Source organism: Cyprinodon variegatus, unplaced genomic scaffold (genome assembly GCF_000732505.1).
Source record: "Cyprinodon variegatus isolate N-32 unplaced genomic scaffold, C_variegatus-1.0 Scaffold266, whole genome shotgun sequence".
NCBI classification, from domain to species: Eukaryota; Metazoa; Chordata; class Actinopteri; order Cyprinodontiformes; family Cyprinodontidae; genus Cyprinodon; species Cyprinodon variegatus.
Window position 1 is genome coordinate 315,861 of NW_015150719.1, and position 18,828 is coordinate 334,688.

Genomic DNA, 18,828 nt, shown 5'->3' on the forward strand with positions numbered 1-18,828 from the left:
AATCAATGTGACTGGATGATCTGGTGAACTGTAAAGCTCCTTCAGATGACATGTTGTGAATTGACGCTGTATAAATAAACTGAATTGAAGATGAACTATGCATAAACTATTAATAACCAGCCTCACAGCTGTAATTTACAAATCTGCCTGCGACCGCAGCCACATCATAACTAAACTACACTAAGTTTATTTGGCTTTTGGCAGCATTAGTGGAACTGAAATTGAGTCCTTTCCACCCGCTGTCACACATTCTATTTATTGTGTTTGCTTCATTAAAACAGTGTCAATAATGCACTGATGTACGCGGGCTGCTTCCTCATTTTCTCACTTACTCAGAGATGCATGTTTGCAGCTCTCTGGGCAGACATCGCACAGAGAGCAGCTCACCACCTACGCAGCAATACGAATCAACAACTCTGACAGATGCAAAGAAAGCGAAGCACGGTGGAGCCCCAATGCTGCCTCAGATAAACCTGACTGGTGTCTACGCTGGATATTTGACAACAGTCAAATTTCCTTCAACACTATCATTTCTAGTAGGACTAGGATGCTGTAATGCCAGAATGATGCAGACACTTAAACCAGGAACAACTGTAGAAAAATGCAAGTTCTTTAACTCTTTATAGGACAAGTTAGCATTTTTGATCCGTTTCAAATGGAGCCCCGTCAGTCCCTCAGTGAGGTCTAGAAGCACTAGATCTATATCCAGCCATTCAGCAAATAGACTGCTACATGGCTGTTCATCTTATTTTGGCATTTGACCAGTTAGATGAGCCCTTAAATGATATATTTACCTACTGTAATATAAGTTGGAAAAAAGTTAACAAGTCAAGAAAAAAGGTAATAAGCTAATTCAAAAGTAAAGTTAAACAGTTAATAAGCCTAGTTAACAATTCTATTTAGGTTCATAAACTAAAAACCGTAAAAAAACGTAAATGTGTTTCTTTCACTCTGAGCGTTTTTAATTTCTTATAGAAGCACTTTTGTTATTTTTCTTAAGTTGGCGTTTCTTGACATAAATTTTTGCCATCAAAATATCCATATTTTTTTTTTATGTTACAAAGGTAATAAAGTCTTGTCCTGAATTCCAATAACACTGTTGGTTTGAAATTTGGATTTTTTTAAGTATTTCACTGATTTCGCCCTATAGAGGGTTAAATAGGAACTGGCTACAAACCTAGACAGACGAGTGTCCATCTAACAGCAATAAAACACAGAGAGAGAATCACCAAAGATATAAATAACAGTGTTGGCATTAGAGGGCTGAACGCTGGTGTGGCTTAAACAGAAACAAAGCAAGAGAAAGCATGAAAACAATCAAACCTGTGGTTAAAAGTGATCATAACAGGAAGAGAATAAAACACAGAGACTGTAAGAAACATCTGATCTAACAAGGAGGTGCTAAACTTTTCATTAACACAACAGTTTTCCACCAAAAAGATCACAATTAAAGCAAAATGCAGCTGTAGACAATGTGCCTTAGCATAATGCTAATGCTCAACAGATACTGCACTGGAAAAATGATCTAGAAATAAGTAACATTTTCTTAAATCAAGCGTATTTACCCTTAATTTGAGCAGGTAAATGAGATAGTTTGCTGGTGGAATGAGTGTTTTTTCTCTTAAAATAAGATCATTAGATCACATGCACTTGAAATAAGACATTGCAATTGTTTTCTTATTTTAAATGTAAATTGTCTTGTTCCATTGACAAAATGTCTCTTTTACCTCCTCAATCCAAGAACAAATGCACTTATTTAAAATAAAATGACTTACCTAGATTTGGATTTTTTGCAGTGTGCTAACCCTGACCCTGTGCTGATAACAATCTGATCAGAGCAATGCATTTTCATGCTTGAACATCTTTTTATGGCCTTTCAGGTCAGCCTGTCGTCATGTTTCTATATGAAAAATAGACTAATGTTCTCATCTATTGCATATTTCTATCTGCATTAGATGAGAACAGGACCTCTGTACACTGGAACAAATCTTTTCAAGTGCATATTATCTAATTATATTATTTTAACTCATTCCATTGGCAAACTATCTCCTTGACCTACTCAGATTAAAGGGTAATACATGTAATTTAAGGCATTATTCCAGTGCAGGTGCTAACTGGCCTGATTGACCAGCTCTAACCACCCTCCAACCACTTAAAATATAGCAGATTTATTTATTTTCTTAGGGGAGAAATGTTTACATTTTTTTCTATTCACACCCCTAGTTTCCAAGATATATGATTTAAAAGAATGTGATTATTTCTCACTTGTAGAGAAGTTAATGATGCTGTGCCTATAAAAAGCTTAAAGTAAGGTCAACCGAAGCTTACATTACTTTAGCTTCTCACACACTTGATTGAACCCACTTTGTTGTTTGCTGTTAGACGCCACTAACCTATGTAGAACCATGGAGACCATGTCGGATTTTATTAGATATTCACTTATACTTGTTTGAAGATCCTTTTGCCACAGGAGAAGGAGGGGCGACGTTAATGCAGTGCAAAAAATGACCCGACTTTAAGCAGAAAGGCACAACTGATAGATGCTTGTGCAGACTCCCCATCCTATTGGCACCCTGGGAGAATGCCATATGGTCCATATCAAAATCTGCCTGAATTTAAACACTGGAAAAAATCTAAATCTAATCATTTGTTCTTAGAATAATTTCACTTTTTTCTTAAATTGATGAGGTAAAAGAGACACTTTGGCAATGGAACAAGACAGTTTATGTTAAAATAAGAAAATGCAATTGTATTTTCTTTTTTCTGAAGTTCTTCTTATTCAATTAACTAATGATTAATTAAAATAATGCAGTTATTTTAAAGAAAAGAGACTTCGCTTTAGATTTTTTACAGTGTGTGAGCTGTTATGAGTAACTGGCCACATAATGAGCAGCTCTAGTCATTCAGAAAGAGTCTTATCGAGTGTCTGTGACAGAGAGTGGAAGGCTGGCAGATAACCTGTGTGTCTCAGTAGAGATCTGACAGGAGTACAGCGGCTGCCACATAATAAAGCACATTCCCACACAGAAGGGTTTAATATCTCCTTGTCATGTTTTGTTTTGGATTCTCACGGACAGAAGGTGATGTGACTCATCAGAGCTGCGTGAACCTGATGGAGGGATGTCTAAGGCCACGTCTGAGCGGCAGATGTGTTCTGTGAATTTCATTGCCATGGTAACGGACCACTTTCTCCCTACGGCTCACCCCATACTCCTCATCTGTTTGTGCAGCCCTCTTCACAAACCTCATCTGAAATGAATTTCTTCACACCACTGATGAAAATCAGACGACTAAAGAAGTTTGGAATGCAGAGCCTCCTGGAGGCCAAAGGTCACACACTGGAAAAATCAACATCTAAATCAGTCATTTTTTCTTTAAATAAGTGCATTCAAAATAAGGAAACACAATTTGCCTTGTCTAATTTCAAGTGCATTTTTATCTAATTATGTTATTTTAAGAGTAAAAATCTCATTTACCTGCTCAAATTAAGGGCAAATACACAAAATGTAAGAATTTACTCATTTCTAGATAATTTTTCCAGTGCAAGTACTGGTCATCATATCATGCAGACTGCAGAGAGTCCCGTGTTAGTAATGAATAATTCATTATAGATCCACACTGTATTCCATACTACGGAAGCCCAGAGCGGCCGTGTCCCTCCGATATTTTTTCACGGTGGTTTTCTCGAGAAAGCAAGTTAATTTTCTCATTATCTAAAGATAACAAAAGCCATTTTCTGGTCATAACGAGATGATTGGTGTGTGTTAAAACTGATTACATCCTTTAATACCACAACAGCGGGAGAGGATTTAGAAGTATAAGTCATGGCAGCCTATGTGTCAGTCTGTAAATAATACCATGTTTAACTTTTAGGTAACAAGATGATATTGTTGGTTTAATGATTTCCACTGTTCCAGGTGGTTTCTGAACAGCCATGGTGTTACGCCTGTAACAGGTATAAGATGCATTAGCCCCCAAAATGAGCCCAGATTAAAGATTTTCAGATCTGTTTCTACTGTATTCCATCCAATCCAATCATCCACCACGACCTGACAATTAGTGAAAAGAAAAAGGAAACTAAAAAACTGATTATTTGCGCAGACGTGGTACCGTGACTGAACAACTAGGGGCCCTGCAGGCATGGATGGACTGGGAATCCAGGGCTGTTGGCCAGCCTCATTATTCACACAACTTAATCATCTTGTTATCTCAAGAAATCAGTAGCTGTTTTCTCCTGATAACAAGATAATTATCTCATTATCTCGAGAAAACAATTGATGGTTTGACCGTGATAATGAGATAGTTATGTCGTTATCTCGAGAATATACAGTGAATACAGTAATACAATACCATAGACTGGAAAATTAACGCTTTTTTTCAGCCCTTAGAGAATCCAGATAGGGAAGTTCTGACATTTTATTTCACCTAAAAGCTCAGAAAAGCAGAGAAACTACAACTGATGGACAAAATCCACAGACCTCAGTGCTGCTGCACCTGTGCTATTATTTATGTGGCAAAGTCTCCCTGATCTTTAGCACATAAACAACCACAGTCTAGTCTGAGGCTTGGAGGACGTCACCTCGGCTGGATTAAGACTGGATGATTAGAGGATTGTCTGTTCATTCCTGTGAGCACAGTTCAGCTGTTTCCCTCCCATCATGACACTGAGCTAAAAGCTTCCTCCTCTATTCTTCATTCTCACTGACTGAAACTCTGAGATTATAACCCCGTACTGTTGCTCACAGATGTGCTGAGGTGCAAATCTGTGGAGCCAGGATTTAATGAAGTAATCACTTTAGCTGCAAAAATAATAAATATTTAGACTGAAGCACACCGCTGATCCAGGCATTCAAGGCAGTATAGTAAACTTTGGGTCACATTTGGATCCATCTAACATCTTAAGGGATATTTAGCCTCAGTTATGCTGTGAAAACACATGATAAAGGGTGGCGGTAACGCATGCTAATTAGCCTCAATGGAAATGAGTGTTTATTCAAAATATAATGTCTAAGGAGGAAACAGCCTCATTAGGATCAGACCTCCACTGAATGGAAAACACTGATTTTAGACAGAGGCTCCACCGCAACACTAATGGAATAAGTGGGAGAAGATGGATGGAAAAATCCTACAGCTAATGCAGACCCAGAGAGCACGCTGCTCCACCTCAGTCAGCCAGAGAGGAATAAAGGCAACATTTAACCCCATGTGACAAACATTTCCCGCCACTCACCTCTGGCCCTCGATCCTGGACGTTGCAGGACTCGCTGTCTCCCTCTGAGAAGGAGCCGGACTCGTCACTTGAATTGGTTCCGTAAGACTGCTCACATTTGATTTTGGGTCGCACCTGGTTGAAGCGAGCATCTCCTCCCACACTTTGCTCCTGCTGGTCCACATTCAGGCATCGTGCAACGTTGGAGCAGGGTGAGGAGGAGAATTCGAATTGGGGCAGGCTGCAGGGGGAGCCTCCGCTACCGTCCTCCGCGTAGGAGTAAGACGAGCAGGAGCTGGAAGTTCTGGTGCGTGTCTCACAAGGCGGCGAGCGTGGGCATACTTTGATTGGCACTGGGCAGCTAGTGTTGGGCCGTGGACGGGACAGGGCCGGGGGCTCAGAGGAAGCGGCGCTGGGAGAATACGTCTGGGAGTTTGGGAGGGACTGGCAGGCTCCCGCCCACAGTCCTTTCGCCACCTGATCAGAGAGCTCCATTTCCAAAGAGTTCCCACCGGGGTAGGAATGTGCTGGTGCTCCCAGGCGGTTGGAGGCCCCTGAGGAGAATATGACACTACGGCGGTCTAGTTCAGCTTCCTGTCTGCAGACGCCATCACAGGAAGCAGACTTCAGAGACAACCCTGCAGGGAAACCATCCACCTCCTTTGGGGACGTAGCAGACAGATCCAGCTCCCCAGGAAAAGGCCTTAAGTCTTTGTTGTGATCTCCCTGAGAGTTTCCTTTGTCCTGGGGGCAGACCAGTCTGTTGGTGATTAGCTGCTGGGATGTGTTGGACAGACTTGGAAGGTCTACTCCTTTCTTAAAGAAGGCTCGGAGGCAAGAAGGAGACTTGGTTCTCTTGGTTCTTTCCAGAGATGCAGGGTTGTCCATTTCCATGGCGGTCACACTGTCCTTGTCCATGGCATCCTGCTCATCTCCTGACAGGCACAATGAAATAGCCTCTTCCTCCCCCTTGGGTTCAACTTTTATCTGTGTCACAGGCAGCCTGTCCTGACCCGGCACAAGCCCACTGATGCTGCTCTCCTTAATTGTGCTTGGAAAACCTAAAGTACTGGTGTGTGAGGAGGTGTCGTTATTGTGCTTCTTACAAGCCCACTGATACTTTCTGTACTTTGGGCATCGTGGAAGATCTGATGCTCCATGTCGCTCAAAGTCCAGCCTGCCATCTGTCAGATTACTGGACAACCTGTCATCCTCAGGGTTAGGAAAAGAGGGGAAGGCGTTGCCACAATGCTGCGTCCTGGGGGAGGCCGGCCTTTCGTTCTCTGACTGCATGCTCTCATCCTCCGAGTTGATTGCCTCCGGCGCCCCCCTGTGGCAAAGCATGAGGCTGTCTTCCTCTCTGCGGAGCTGAGCTTCCAGGAAGCGAAAGCAGGAGTCCTCTAGGTTGTGCATGCGCAGGAATTCTGCACAGCGGATGACCTCCTGAATGTTTTCCCTGCTGAGTAACAGCTTAGCAGTGTAGGCGAACTGCAACAATGGGGCAAATCCCCTGGCAGTGACCTGCAGGGACGGAAAAGAGGGAGATTGCTGGCATTAGCTTCTGCAGAGCTGATATTTAAAGCACTTGGAGGGAGAATGTAAGGGTTAGTCATCTTATCTTTACTACACTGCAAAAACAATCTATTATTTGCTCCTAATGTGCAAGTGAAATGAGTATTTGCCCCTTAAAATAAGACAATCAGATATGAGGCACCTAAGATAAGTTAGTACTCTCTTTAAAAATAAATTAATTCCACTGTAAAATCATCTTACTTCCTTGCTCAACTCAATGGAAATTAAACATTTATTTCAAGAAAAGTTGACTTTCTTAATTTGAATGTTTGCAGTGCATGTCTGGCTGGATGAACACTTCTAAAGGTTTTATGTCACCATATTTTATGTCAACATGTTTGGGATAACAACAGACTACACCACTTTTTGACAATCATCATGATGTCATCTCTGGGGTATATGGGGGGGCAAGTATGCCAGGAGGTATACAATGCTACTGTCCCAGTAAAAAAAGAAATATACCATGAAAAATGTAGATGTCACATTTATTTATTCATCTAAGACCCAACGTAATGATAAAATACACAAATAAGCAATTAAGTGTCATTAAATGAATATTATGGCTCTAAATTTGAATATAAATCTAGATTGGAATAATTTAAAGCATTTATGCCTGTCTGGGACGGTGCTATTTTTGGGGTCATTGGCCAAAATATTGTGAAGAATAAATTGGGTCTAAATGGGCTAAACTGAGCAACATTGACCAGACAGACGTCTGTAATCAGTATAGTCAGGTATACGCGCCCCCCCTTTGAACAGGTGGCTGGGAGTTTATAAGAACACAGCTTATCCCTGTAGTAGCCGTGTGGTGTGGGACATGGGAGGGAAGTCTTCCATTTGGAGTTAATGCCAGATAATTAGGTAACAGCCTGCAGAGCTGCAGCTCTCTGTCTGCTGCTGCTTTCACTGATCTGAGGAGGGAGCTTCCTTCTGAAGAAGCTTTGTGAATCCTGTATACACCAGCATGCTCATGCATTTGGCTCTAGGTGTTTACAGGTACACACTAATACTAAACACTAGATCTATACAATCCTGATTAATATTGTGCAATCACCGTGGACACCACATGGACATCTCTTGATGCTTTTTTTGTTTGCTTTGCTTGCTTGTTATCTACCTTTTGCTTTAATCGTCTCTGTTTTCTGTCTCATACAGGTGTGGAAGCAGACTTCTAGGAGTTACTGTATATCTTCTGTCTGTTTTTGCAGTTTTATTTTTTTTCATGCACTCTTTTCTGTCTCTATCTCTTTATTTCTCATCTCCATTTCTGTGTCTCTCGTATACCATTTTACTCCCCAAATAATGTTCAATAAAGTTTTGTATACAGGTATCAAGCAGAACCTTATGGCAGCAGTCGTACTGGTCTGCTTGTGAAAGCAAAGCTGTTGGGCTATCATTTAGCTCTGGGACATCTATTCCCAGAGCTTTATTGTTTAACAGGACGCAGAAAAACAAATAAACAAACAAAAAAGAAGATCTAAAGCCTGGTTTATGCTCAGACACCAGGTCGTCTGCTGTGTGTCGCAGTTAATGCAGATATCCCCCTCCGCAGACACTCTGGTGCAACTCCCCAAAATTGTAGGTGACGGCAGACAGTGCCCCAGACTCTGATTGGTCAAACCTAGATCCGCCCCACACTATGTTTATTTACTCTTTGGTACCTAATGGCAGAAACTCTGGCTGTAGTGCCGTCCACAGCGCCTGGCACACCTCTGACACTATCCCAGACACCGTGCAGGACGCTAGTTTGTAGCTCTGTGCGACGGTCTACTGGTTTGCAGCCGAATCCAAAGCACTCATTGCCACGGCCAGTCTTTGGGGAACACTCACGGGTGAACTGTGCGTCGTCCGGCGTTGCATGAGGGGTTGTAGACGGCGCCAAGCTCATTAAACCGACTTACAGACACCCACGATCCTAGCTACTTCCTGTTTGTCCCTGTTGTGTTGTGGTGTGGAATAACAGCGCAGACAACGCTTCAATATTGGGCATAAATCAGAAATATCTGCAACAAGCTAACCAGGCCTTTAGGAGAGGAGAGAAAGAAGTCCAAGATGGAGGTTAATCTGCTGGGAGCAGGCTGTATACTCCATCCCCACTACAGTTTCAGTTGGGATACTTTGGAGCTCCTACAGGATGGTTTGTCCTCTTGCCTCTTAGGGGCTGAGTGCTGTAGAGACGTTATTTTGGGATGAGAAGCAGAATCTGGTTTTATTGACCCTGCTGTTTGAACGCAGCAGGAGTAGTGGAGCAAAGGTCTCTGTCTCCACGGGTACAAAGGATTTTTGATATCATCAGGCCTAAACAGGTTTGCTATTTAACCCCAAAAACATGTTAGATTTTATTTTGAATTATTATTTTTTCTTTTCTTTACATCGTCTCTGGTTATTTAGGCTGTATGGAGTATAACAGGACTCTAAACCCCCCAAACACAGAGGTGCATGGCTGAACAATATTTGTAATAAGGCCCAGAGCTTTTAACTCTGTGAACTTAGCATTCAGCTAATATATCCCATGACTATCCATTAATACCTGATTGAATCTCTGGGAAAGAAAAACAAAGTAAATATAAAAACAAAAACATTTCATGACCTGACTTCATCAGTCAGTAATATTATATTATGTTATATTATATTGTATTATATCATATCATAATCTATAATTATAAAAATATATAAATTCTACATAAAGTCAATCTTCCAAATTTTCCACTTTAAATGTGTTTGATCATGTGATTAAAACATCGTAAAACATCATTCCTCACTTTGTGCTGTGAATGCCCCGCCCCCCTGGGCTTTATTCTAGCTAATGGATCCACTGGCAGCCCAGCACACATCATTGTTCAGAGGAAGCTGCTGACTCTATCTGTATCTGTGGGGGGAGGGGGTGTCCTGGGTGGGATGGATTAGGGGGATGTTGGGGCTTTGACTGGACAATCTGCTGCGATGATGAGCGCAGCAGATCACTGATACCCGTAGTATGTAGAGCCAGAACATCTACATACTATCTTTGATTTTGTTACACAGCCTGATGAACATGATCATTAAATGTAGGGTTTATTCATTAAAATACCCTAAAAAGGTCAGCTAGCTAATTATGCATTTCTCTTTATTTTAAAAAAGTTTCATGAAACTATGAGCTTTTTTTAATGATCAATGGATGAATACTTTTTCATTAGACGAGAAGGTAATCTGCTTCCATGCCTAACATGCTACAGTATTTACCCCAGTTTATTTAATCAAAGTATTTCTGGTTTTAAAGCAATGCACTGGATGAGCAGATGTAGTCATGGTCTTCCACTGTATGAACTCTAAATGACATCACAACAGAGCTTGGTCGACCAGTGTTTGCATAAACCACTAGGTAATGATGGTGACTGTGATCGTTCTCCTGCTGTACATCCAGTCTGGTGGGACTGCTGTACTGTAGGCAGGGGCGGATTTAGGAAATTTAGGGCCCTAGGCAAAGGCAGGCAGGGGGCCCTCTGAATTGAGAAGACAACACATAAAACAGCCCCATTATCCAGATAGAGAACTGTTAATAGAATAGACATCCATTATCTGTTCTAGGTTGTGTCCCTCTCTTCTTGTCCCTTTTCTTCTTGTTTTCCTCTCTATGTTTTGTACTCAGCTGACTTTTCATGCTGTCTCTAAAGGAATGAAAGATTTTTTCCAAGCACTAAGCTCACTTAGCTGATTGCTCCTTCCTGTGTTTCCAAAAAGGCCAAAGTAAATAACCCAGTCCTTCTTTTCACTGTAGACAAGCCATGATCTGCTTCTCTGTTCTCCATTTTTCATTTGGATGAAATAATAGCTGCATGAATCATGACAGCAGACAAGATAGAGGAGAGCAGGAGGCGGGGTTACCAATCTACTCGCTCTGGAGAGCAGAGTTCGCTGCTTTTAGATGTTGTCTCCAAAGTCTCCAGTAGCAGAAAAAAGTCTCTAGATTTGGCGCTAGGAGCTTTTTAGAAATCAAAGTGCTAGAGGGGTCTGAAAAGTGGCTAAATATAGCGACTAAAGCGCTAAGCTGGCAACACTGCTCTTTGCATGGTTTGTTTTCAAATGGTTTGCTGCTGTCTGTTTGGACCTTTCTGAACATGTGCAGCAAATGGACTGATCCAATATGGTGGACACTGAAGGGGGGGGCTGAGACACACTTAATATTATCAGCGTTCTGATGACATTTTAGAGAAAGGATTTTTATCAAAAACATAGCATAACATGAAACATACCATTGTGCACAGATAAGGAATAGTTATATCAATCATACACGTAAACAGAGTTTTGTGGGGCCCCCAGGAACTTGGGGCCCTAGGCAACGGCCTAAAGGCAATATTAGGCAGCAGGTCAGATACTGACGGCAGCAGCTGAGAAAAACACGTTCAAACATACTGACCTATTTCTTTTAAGCTTTCTTTGTTATTACACTGGATAAAAAGAGCATTACTTCAGTCACATCTGTCTTATATCTATAATCATTTTAATTCCTTTGACCTCAGTGTGTGACTTGTTTTTCTCCACTGCAGCTTCTTCTTATTAAATCCTGAGGACTGACAGTCACAGCGTACAGATAAGCAGAGGCCTGATGTACAATCCTAAAACAGCTTCACTTCAGGCTCTCACACTCCTAGAAACAGAGCGAGCAGTTGTGCTGATGGTGTGGCAGAAACTTAAAAAGAATTGCATCCATGGCTGCTGATAAACAGCAAAGCTGCTGGAGGAAAATTGCTGAGCATACCAGGGATCGGTTTTCAGCTAGTATCAGCAGCTGCTACCAGTGGGAGCACATCTTTATGTGTGCCCTGCACCATATGTGATTACTCCACTGTTACACGCATCAACACAGCCTATTAAAGTATAAAGAACAGGGATGAAGGAAGGGGTAGGTGGGTAAATAGAGGAGCGGGGCGGCTGGAGGGAAATGAGAGGAGGAGAGAAAGGAACCAAGCTGTTAGAAGAGGAGGAAGGATCCTGCTCATTAGCTGCATGTTATAACATACATTTCAGCGTATCGCTTCACAGGAAGAGACAAGGTCACCAGCAGGAGAATCTGTGACCAGTTTAAGCTCCGGGTGGAAACTGGACAAGTGGTGTGATTACAAGGTAAAGACCAGGCTGCTGGTTATCCTATAAAAATAAAAAACTGAGGTTTATCAAAGGTTTTCCCTTCTTTATAAAGGAAAAGTCAGCTTATATTCAGAATTCAAACTTCTGAAAGATCTTTAAATATGAAATTATTCCATCCTGTTGTTCCATAAATGATCAGTGTTTTCAGAGTAATTTTCATGTGAATGTGCTTTACTGGAGGCATCCATGTTTGTCAAAGAACACTACTGCCACCTACTGGTTTGTAGGGGTGTGCAAAATAATCGTAATGATGATGCATCGTGATTCTAATTTTCGTGATCTACTGCATCGATTCTTGATGCCAAGTATCGATTATTAATAAAAAAAAATTCATAAATAAAATTGCATGAATGTTTGGCGAACATCAGCCAAAAACAACAGTAATATAACTTCCAGTCCAGTAGATGTCGCTGCGGATGTGTTGACGCACACTGCCTTGTGTCACAAGCATTTCCGGCCGCGGGATACTGCGCCGAGTCATTAAAAAACAAAACATGGAGGAGAAAATATTGCAATGCATCGCAATAATTCAAGTATCGTGATACATCGTGATAGAATCGCATCGTGGCCTGTGAATCGTGATACGAATCGAATCGTGACTTCTTTGGCAATACCCACCCCTACTGGTTTGTGACGTCATGGTGCGGTATCGGCTGTTGATCAAGTCCCAGTGCTGTATCTGGTGTTTGTCACAACGCGCTATTATCCAAGTCATCTTGAAAACATTCTTCTTCCAAATGTTGGCTACATATTACGGGTTTTTTCTCTGGCCAGAAGTTCGATGGCAAATCCTCCCTCTTCAAGTTGGCGATCCAACGACCAACCCGTCCGTGGAGGATCAGGAATCAGAAAGGTGGAATAACTTTTTTTTTTCCCCTTTTACCCGATGTATTGCAGCATCCAGCTGCCATGCACGTGGGCATTGTCAGTTTCACTATAGCTCTGGTGAATTTCAATGGTGAAGTCCTCTGGAAATCTTCAATAATTGTTGTTGATTGCAATTGTTGTTGATGTGTCTAGTAGTTCCCATTGATTTAGCTTGTAAAGCGGGGAGAATGGCGCTAGGCTTACCGCACCGTGACGTCACTGCTGGAAGATGGCAGGAGGGATGGGTTACTATGTTTTTACTGATTAACACTAAATTCATTAAATCAGCGCAAACGTATTAGTTTTTTTATTCCTTGCTGACCGGACTTTTCCTTTAAAACTGCCTTCATCAACCTCACTTCAGCCTTTTTCTCTTCCCGGATGAGAGAGCTAATTTATGCTAATGTGTTTCAGTGAATTCCTGCATGTCATGCATGCTAATGACATAAGGAAAAGGCATGACAATAAACTACTTCACCATACAGGAGGCAGCATTGTGCTCCTCCAGATCTGCTGTCTCATTTATAAACCTGTGTGTGAGAATCCAAAGAGTGACGGCCAGATGGATGAGAGAAAACGGTGAAGTTTACGTCACCAGCGATGGATGCGATGGAAACCATGTAGAAACCACAGCTTGCTAGAGAAAAAGATGAGAGCACCATGGTGACGCACCCCACCACAGGACAGTCTACTCACATCATCTCCTCAATGAAATCTCACTGAATGTTCAGATTGTATTCATGCACAGGATTACATCACTATCTGGGATCTCTATGAGCATCTCTACTCCATGACTGCAGTGTTACACTACATATTAACATCCCCTCAATTATTCCTTATTCTGTGGTAAAGTGGAGGGAAAAAGATATGTTTTCCATTATCATCAATTACAAACATCTGTGGTCTTATTTTAATTCAATCCGGTGGCGTTGATACTTTGAAGGACCACAAGATGCCGTCATTACAGCTGATAGTTTGTAGGATTAGGACTTTTCCAGCTTTGCAGATTTTAAGGAGCTATATTTTGTAATGTTTTGATCTTGTCAGCCATTGCAGCTGCAGAGTTATTGCCCTGATGGAAAATAAATCACGGTGAAACACAAACACACAGATATGGAGAAAATAAAAAACATAATGTACATATGGCGACCTGTTTAAGCTTGGTCTCATTGGACGAAATCTAAACAAAATGTTCCTTCATCACAATTGTTAAAAATGGTATTAATGCTCTTTTTGGTTAATCTAGAGCCGTTGGAACGGCTTTGAAAACCGATCTTTGCCGAGCTTGGATCAGTTAACCGTGCCCAGCTCGGTTCCTTAAGACCGTTTACACACCATGCTAGCGCGGTTCCTCGCCTCCTAGTGGCGATCAACGGTACTACTGCTCTCTAGAGGGAAACAAGCAAACCAACATGGCGGCACCCGTAACATTCAGGAAGTTTGTGGAGAGTGGGATTGCCAACTGTCCTTTAAAAAACGGAATTGTTCCGTATTTAGAAATGGAAGTACCTGTCCGGTATTTAGTGGAAAAGGAACGCACTTTCTCCAATATTACTATTAGAGTAAAAAAGCTAATGGAAAATGAAGAACAAGTGCACGTTGGATACAAAATTTACGGTAAACTTGTTCCCGTCCTGTCCTGCATTGTAACCAAACGATCTGACAACATATATGTAACGATCCAGAATACTCTCATCCCATTGGTCGAGCCAAGCGTTGCTGACGGAGAAGATAGCGGGAGACAACAGAGCAGCATGGGGATCTTTTGTTTATTTTACTTTTTAATATAGTTCAGTTTCTACTTGATATTAATGCATTGTTAATATTCTGTTCGGCTATATTTCTAAGTTTAATGGTATGCATTGTTTTCTACAATGCCATCTCATCTAGGGATGGGTATTAATTGCGTTTGCAATATAATCGCACTTTGGCAAAACGCAGAGGCATGAATTATAGTCCCGTTAATTTAGCAATATTAAGACATTAAACTTCTCACTGCAGCTTTTTAACATGACTGTCATTTCTTTAAAGTTGGTTTGCCGCCATAAAGATGCGAAGAGACATTTGCAGCGAGCACACAGCTACATGCATGATACCAGAAGTAAGTTAAGTAAGTTAATCATAAAAAATGATAAAACAATGGACTCTGGACAAGCAAACTTTCCAGGTCAGAAAAAGGGAAACCCAAGAGTGAAACATATACATGCTTGTGCTTAGTGTAAAGGCAAATCACAATAAAATCACTAATTAGATTTTTGGAAAAATCATTCAGCCCTAATCTCATCTTTATGTTATGCTGTTTACATTTAGTTTATTTTCTTGCATTTTCTGTTGTGAAGATTAATAAACTAAACGAAGCAATTTTCTTTTTTTTGTTATTATTATTTCCATAACTCTCTAGTAAATTAAACAATGAAATATTCATCAGGAATAGAAAAGAATCCAACCACTGAGTCAAATATTATTGCCACAAAGAGCCCAACATATTAAAGATATTCAATAACTGCAGAATTTCACAGAGTGATACTGCATATAAAACACAGGGAATATTGTTTTTTTAATAACTGAACTAAAATGTTAGATTGAATTAAATGTATTTAATCTAATTGCAAACCAACCAACACGATAAATTAGGAATTCAACTAGTTTGTAATGATTTGTTTTACAGCCAGACCTAATTTCACTTTGTGAACGAAGCATAAAGTGCTTAAAAATAAACAATCCTTTGAAAGTTTTTGGCTGCACTACACTTTAGTAGCATAACTGACCAAATGACATGACTGCAAAGGAATGGATTGATTTAAGATGGATTCCACTCAACGAGAGTGTGGACAAAGTGCCATCTTCAGTGACGGAGGAAGCTCAGACTTTGCTGGTCCTGTGGGTGAGGGAGCCTCCCCCTGACGCTGGATTAAATCAGATAGTACGTGTTTAATCCTCTGCAGGTGGAGTTTATAGTGCAGCCCAAACACTAGAGAGCTTATAATCCCTTTCTCTACAGCCCTTAAAACAAACAATAGACATGAGTAAAATATATGGGTTCTTTTCACATTTATGACTTGTCCTATTGTCTATACTCTGCAAAAACAGTCTAGAAATGAGCAAAAATGTCTGAAATTAAGTATATATACCATTAATTTGAATTGGTAAATTTGATGATTTGCCAATGGAATTAATATTTTTTTACTCTTAAAAAAAAATAATTAAATAACATGCACTTGAAATAAGAAAATGCCATTTTGTTTTCTTATTTCAAATGTAAACTCTCTCGTTCTATAGGCAAAATGTAACTTTTACCTCATCAATCAAGAACAAATGCACTAATTTTAAGAAAAAATGACTTATCTAGATTTTGGATTTTTTTCAAGTGTAATAACACATTTAAAGCTACACATTCAGGGCAGTAATAAGGTTTAAGTTTACCTTAACAGCACATCTTTCAGCCAAGACTGCACTGCAACAAAACTGAAATCTATTTATTTTTCTTAAAATATAAGCATTATTTCTTGAATTAAGAAGTTAAATTATACACTTCCCCGATAAAATAAGGCAATTTACATTTAAAATAAGAAAAAAACAACAGCAGTCTCTTATTTTAAGTGCATAATATGAAATTATCTAATCTTATACTTATTTTAAGAGTGCTCATGCTCAATGCTCATTCCATTGGCCAAATATGTTATTTCGTTACTCAAATTAAGGGTAAATACACTTAATTTAAGACATTTTTACTTATTTTATAGATCCTTTTTGTAATGAATCTGTGATTTCTCTGTGCAAAGTGTCAGACTCTGCAGGGTTCTGCAGGTTAGGTCAGTGGATCACACTCAGAGCCGTCACCTGGCAGGCAGGCTGCTCAAGGTGCCCGTCTTCACTGCCTCACTCCCCCAGACAAAGAGCCTGCTTCATCTCTGTTAGGTCCCACAGGAGATGCATCCCAGGGCTGGTAGAGAAAGACCCCCTGCTGGACCAGAGGGGGTGGGTAGAACAGTAAGCTTTTCTCCCAGTGTAGCTTATCGTTCCCCTCTGTAATGTTTCCTCTTCATCTCCTATCAACGAACCAACCCCCATCTGCAGAGGGAAAGTGAGGGCTGTTCCTGGCTCCTTACTACCGCCATCTGTCTAACAGGCTGCATGTGTGCGATTGTTGGAGCCAAGCGCTCACTATGAGACATGTCTGTGTGAGGAGCCTTCAGATTAGACCCAAACAGAGGTTTTATTAGTGGATAGAGGTCCATGATCAACCTCTCTAATCGCCTGTGTCCAGGATATATCAGCCTGCATTTCTAGGCAGTACATTTGACAGATGCAGGATCTTTAGGTAGTGCTGTGAGTAAAGAACACTGAAGATATTACAATAGGAAAGTAGTAGTTTCAATCTAAAACTGAAATAAAAATGGCTGATAACGAAAAATGAAAATTCCCCACTGCATTGTCCGATTAGAAGTAAACCAATTAACATATTCACAAACAACAGAAATACACTGGAATAAGTAAATATTTCTGAAAATAAGTGTATTTACCTTTAATTTGAGTAGGTAAAGTTTGCCAATGGAATTAGTATTTTTACTCTTAAAATAGGATAATTAGATAATATGCACTTGAAATAAGACAATCCAATTGTGTTTTCTTATTTTAGGTGTAAATTGTCTTGGTGCATTGTCAAAATGTATCTTTTACCTCCTCAATCTAAGAACAAATGCACTTATTTTAAGAAAAAAATTACCTATTTAGATTTCCATTTTTTCCAGTGTACTTAAAAGTACCAAATTCTTTTTTGTCATTATTGTAATTAATGCAGGGAAAAGTAATGCAGTGAAATTGACATTCCTGGTCACAATACCTTCTATCTAGAACTTTTAAAAAGGATTTAATAAAGGCTGCCTGATGCTTTATAAGCCACAGGAATATTTTTTTATTTAAACTTTTGAAATTTAAAGCCTACACGTCATCATTTTTATTGCCATTTTCTATAGTTAGAAACCAAACAACCTCTCCACAGACGCATGGCCCAACACAGAAGAGCGCCCTCCTCTGGACAAGACTCTGTGGTACATCTACACCTTATGGACAAAGGACATTCTTTGGAGGACCAGAATGTTCACATTTTGGACAAAGAAGACAAGTGGATTGAAAGGGACGTGAAGGAAGCCATCTATGTTAAGAAAGAAAAACCAAACTTAAACAGAGAGGGCTCAGATTTCAGCTTTCAAAAACCTACAATGCAGCAGATGAGTTGATTCCTTCCTGCTATCATCGCAACCCCTTTACAGGGGAACAGAATACCTCACCTATTCAGTCAGGCCAACAATTCCCTCTAACGACCCCCCTTTCAGAGACATAGACAGGTATGGGGCATTGCAGGCCAACTATTCCCTCTAACGACCCCCCTTTCAGAGACATAGACAGGTATGGGGCATTGCAGGCTAACAAAGAAGCCGAAAGACCCGCATACCAAAGGAGTTGACCAGTTTGTCTGTTTCAATTTGCATGTTTTCTAAACAAAAACAAGATTGTCTTGGTTCACCCTATAAAGCCTGGAACTCAACGCTATTCCTGACATTTTGAATTGAAAAGCTTCCTGGTTGGGAAGAGAAACGTCTTCAAACTTGGAGACAAAGTCCAGAATTCATTCCGGAAATCAAGAAAAGGCTTTTATTCTCTGATACTTATTATTATTCTGGTCTGCCCTAACCCTCACTGCTTCCAGACATTTAATTGCAACTAAAGCCTTTGTCACACCTTGACGATTTAGCCCAGCATCTGCCTGATGTACGAAAAATCTGGCAATAACGCTGGAATACGTTAGATAAGCCATGGGTATGTTTTGTAAAAGTTATGAGCACGCTGAAACACACTGAAACACGTCGACAGGGGGAAGTTATGCCAGCGTCTGCCATCCATGGGCCATCAGTTCCAGGTCAGGTATCTGATGGTTGTCATCCGTTCAGTGTCAGTTCCTCATCAGTCGTGGCGTCTAGCTGATCCTAAACCTCTGAGTAACTTCTGTGTAACTTATCCAGAACTTCTCTCCAAGCATATCAGCGTATCTG

General features: G+C 40.6%; 1 protein-coding gene across 2 annotated transcripts in view; it reads right to left on the reverse strand.

Moving 5' to 3' along the window:
- The window catches only part of bach2 (BTB and CNC homology 1, basic leucine zipper transcription factor 2), a 112,701-nt gene that overhangs the window by 6,205 nt on the left and 87,668 nt on the right, over window positions 1-18,828 (reverse strand). For both annotated transcript variants that reach the window (XM_015382776.1, XM_015382775.1), the window contains one exon: window positions 5,231-6,730. In XM_015382776.1, the coding sequence (XP_015238262.1) occupies window positions 5,231-6,730 (1,500 nt within the window). The remainder of the gene's footprint in view (window positions 1-5,230; window positions 6,731-18,828) is intronic.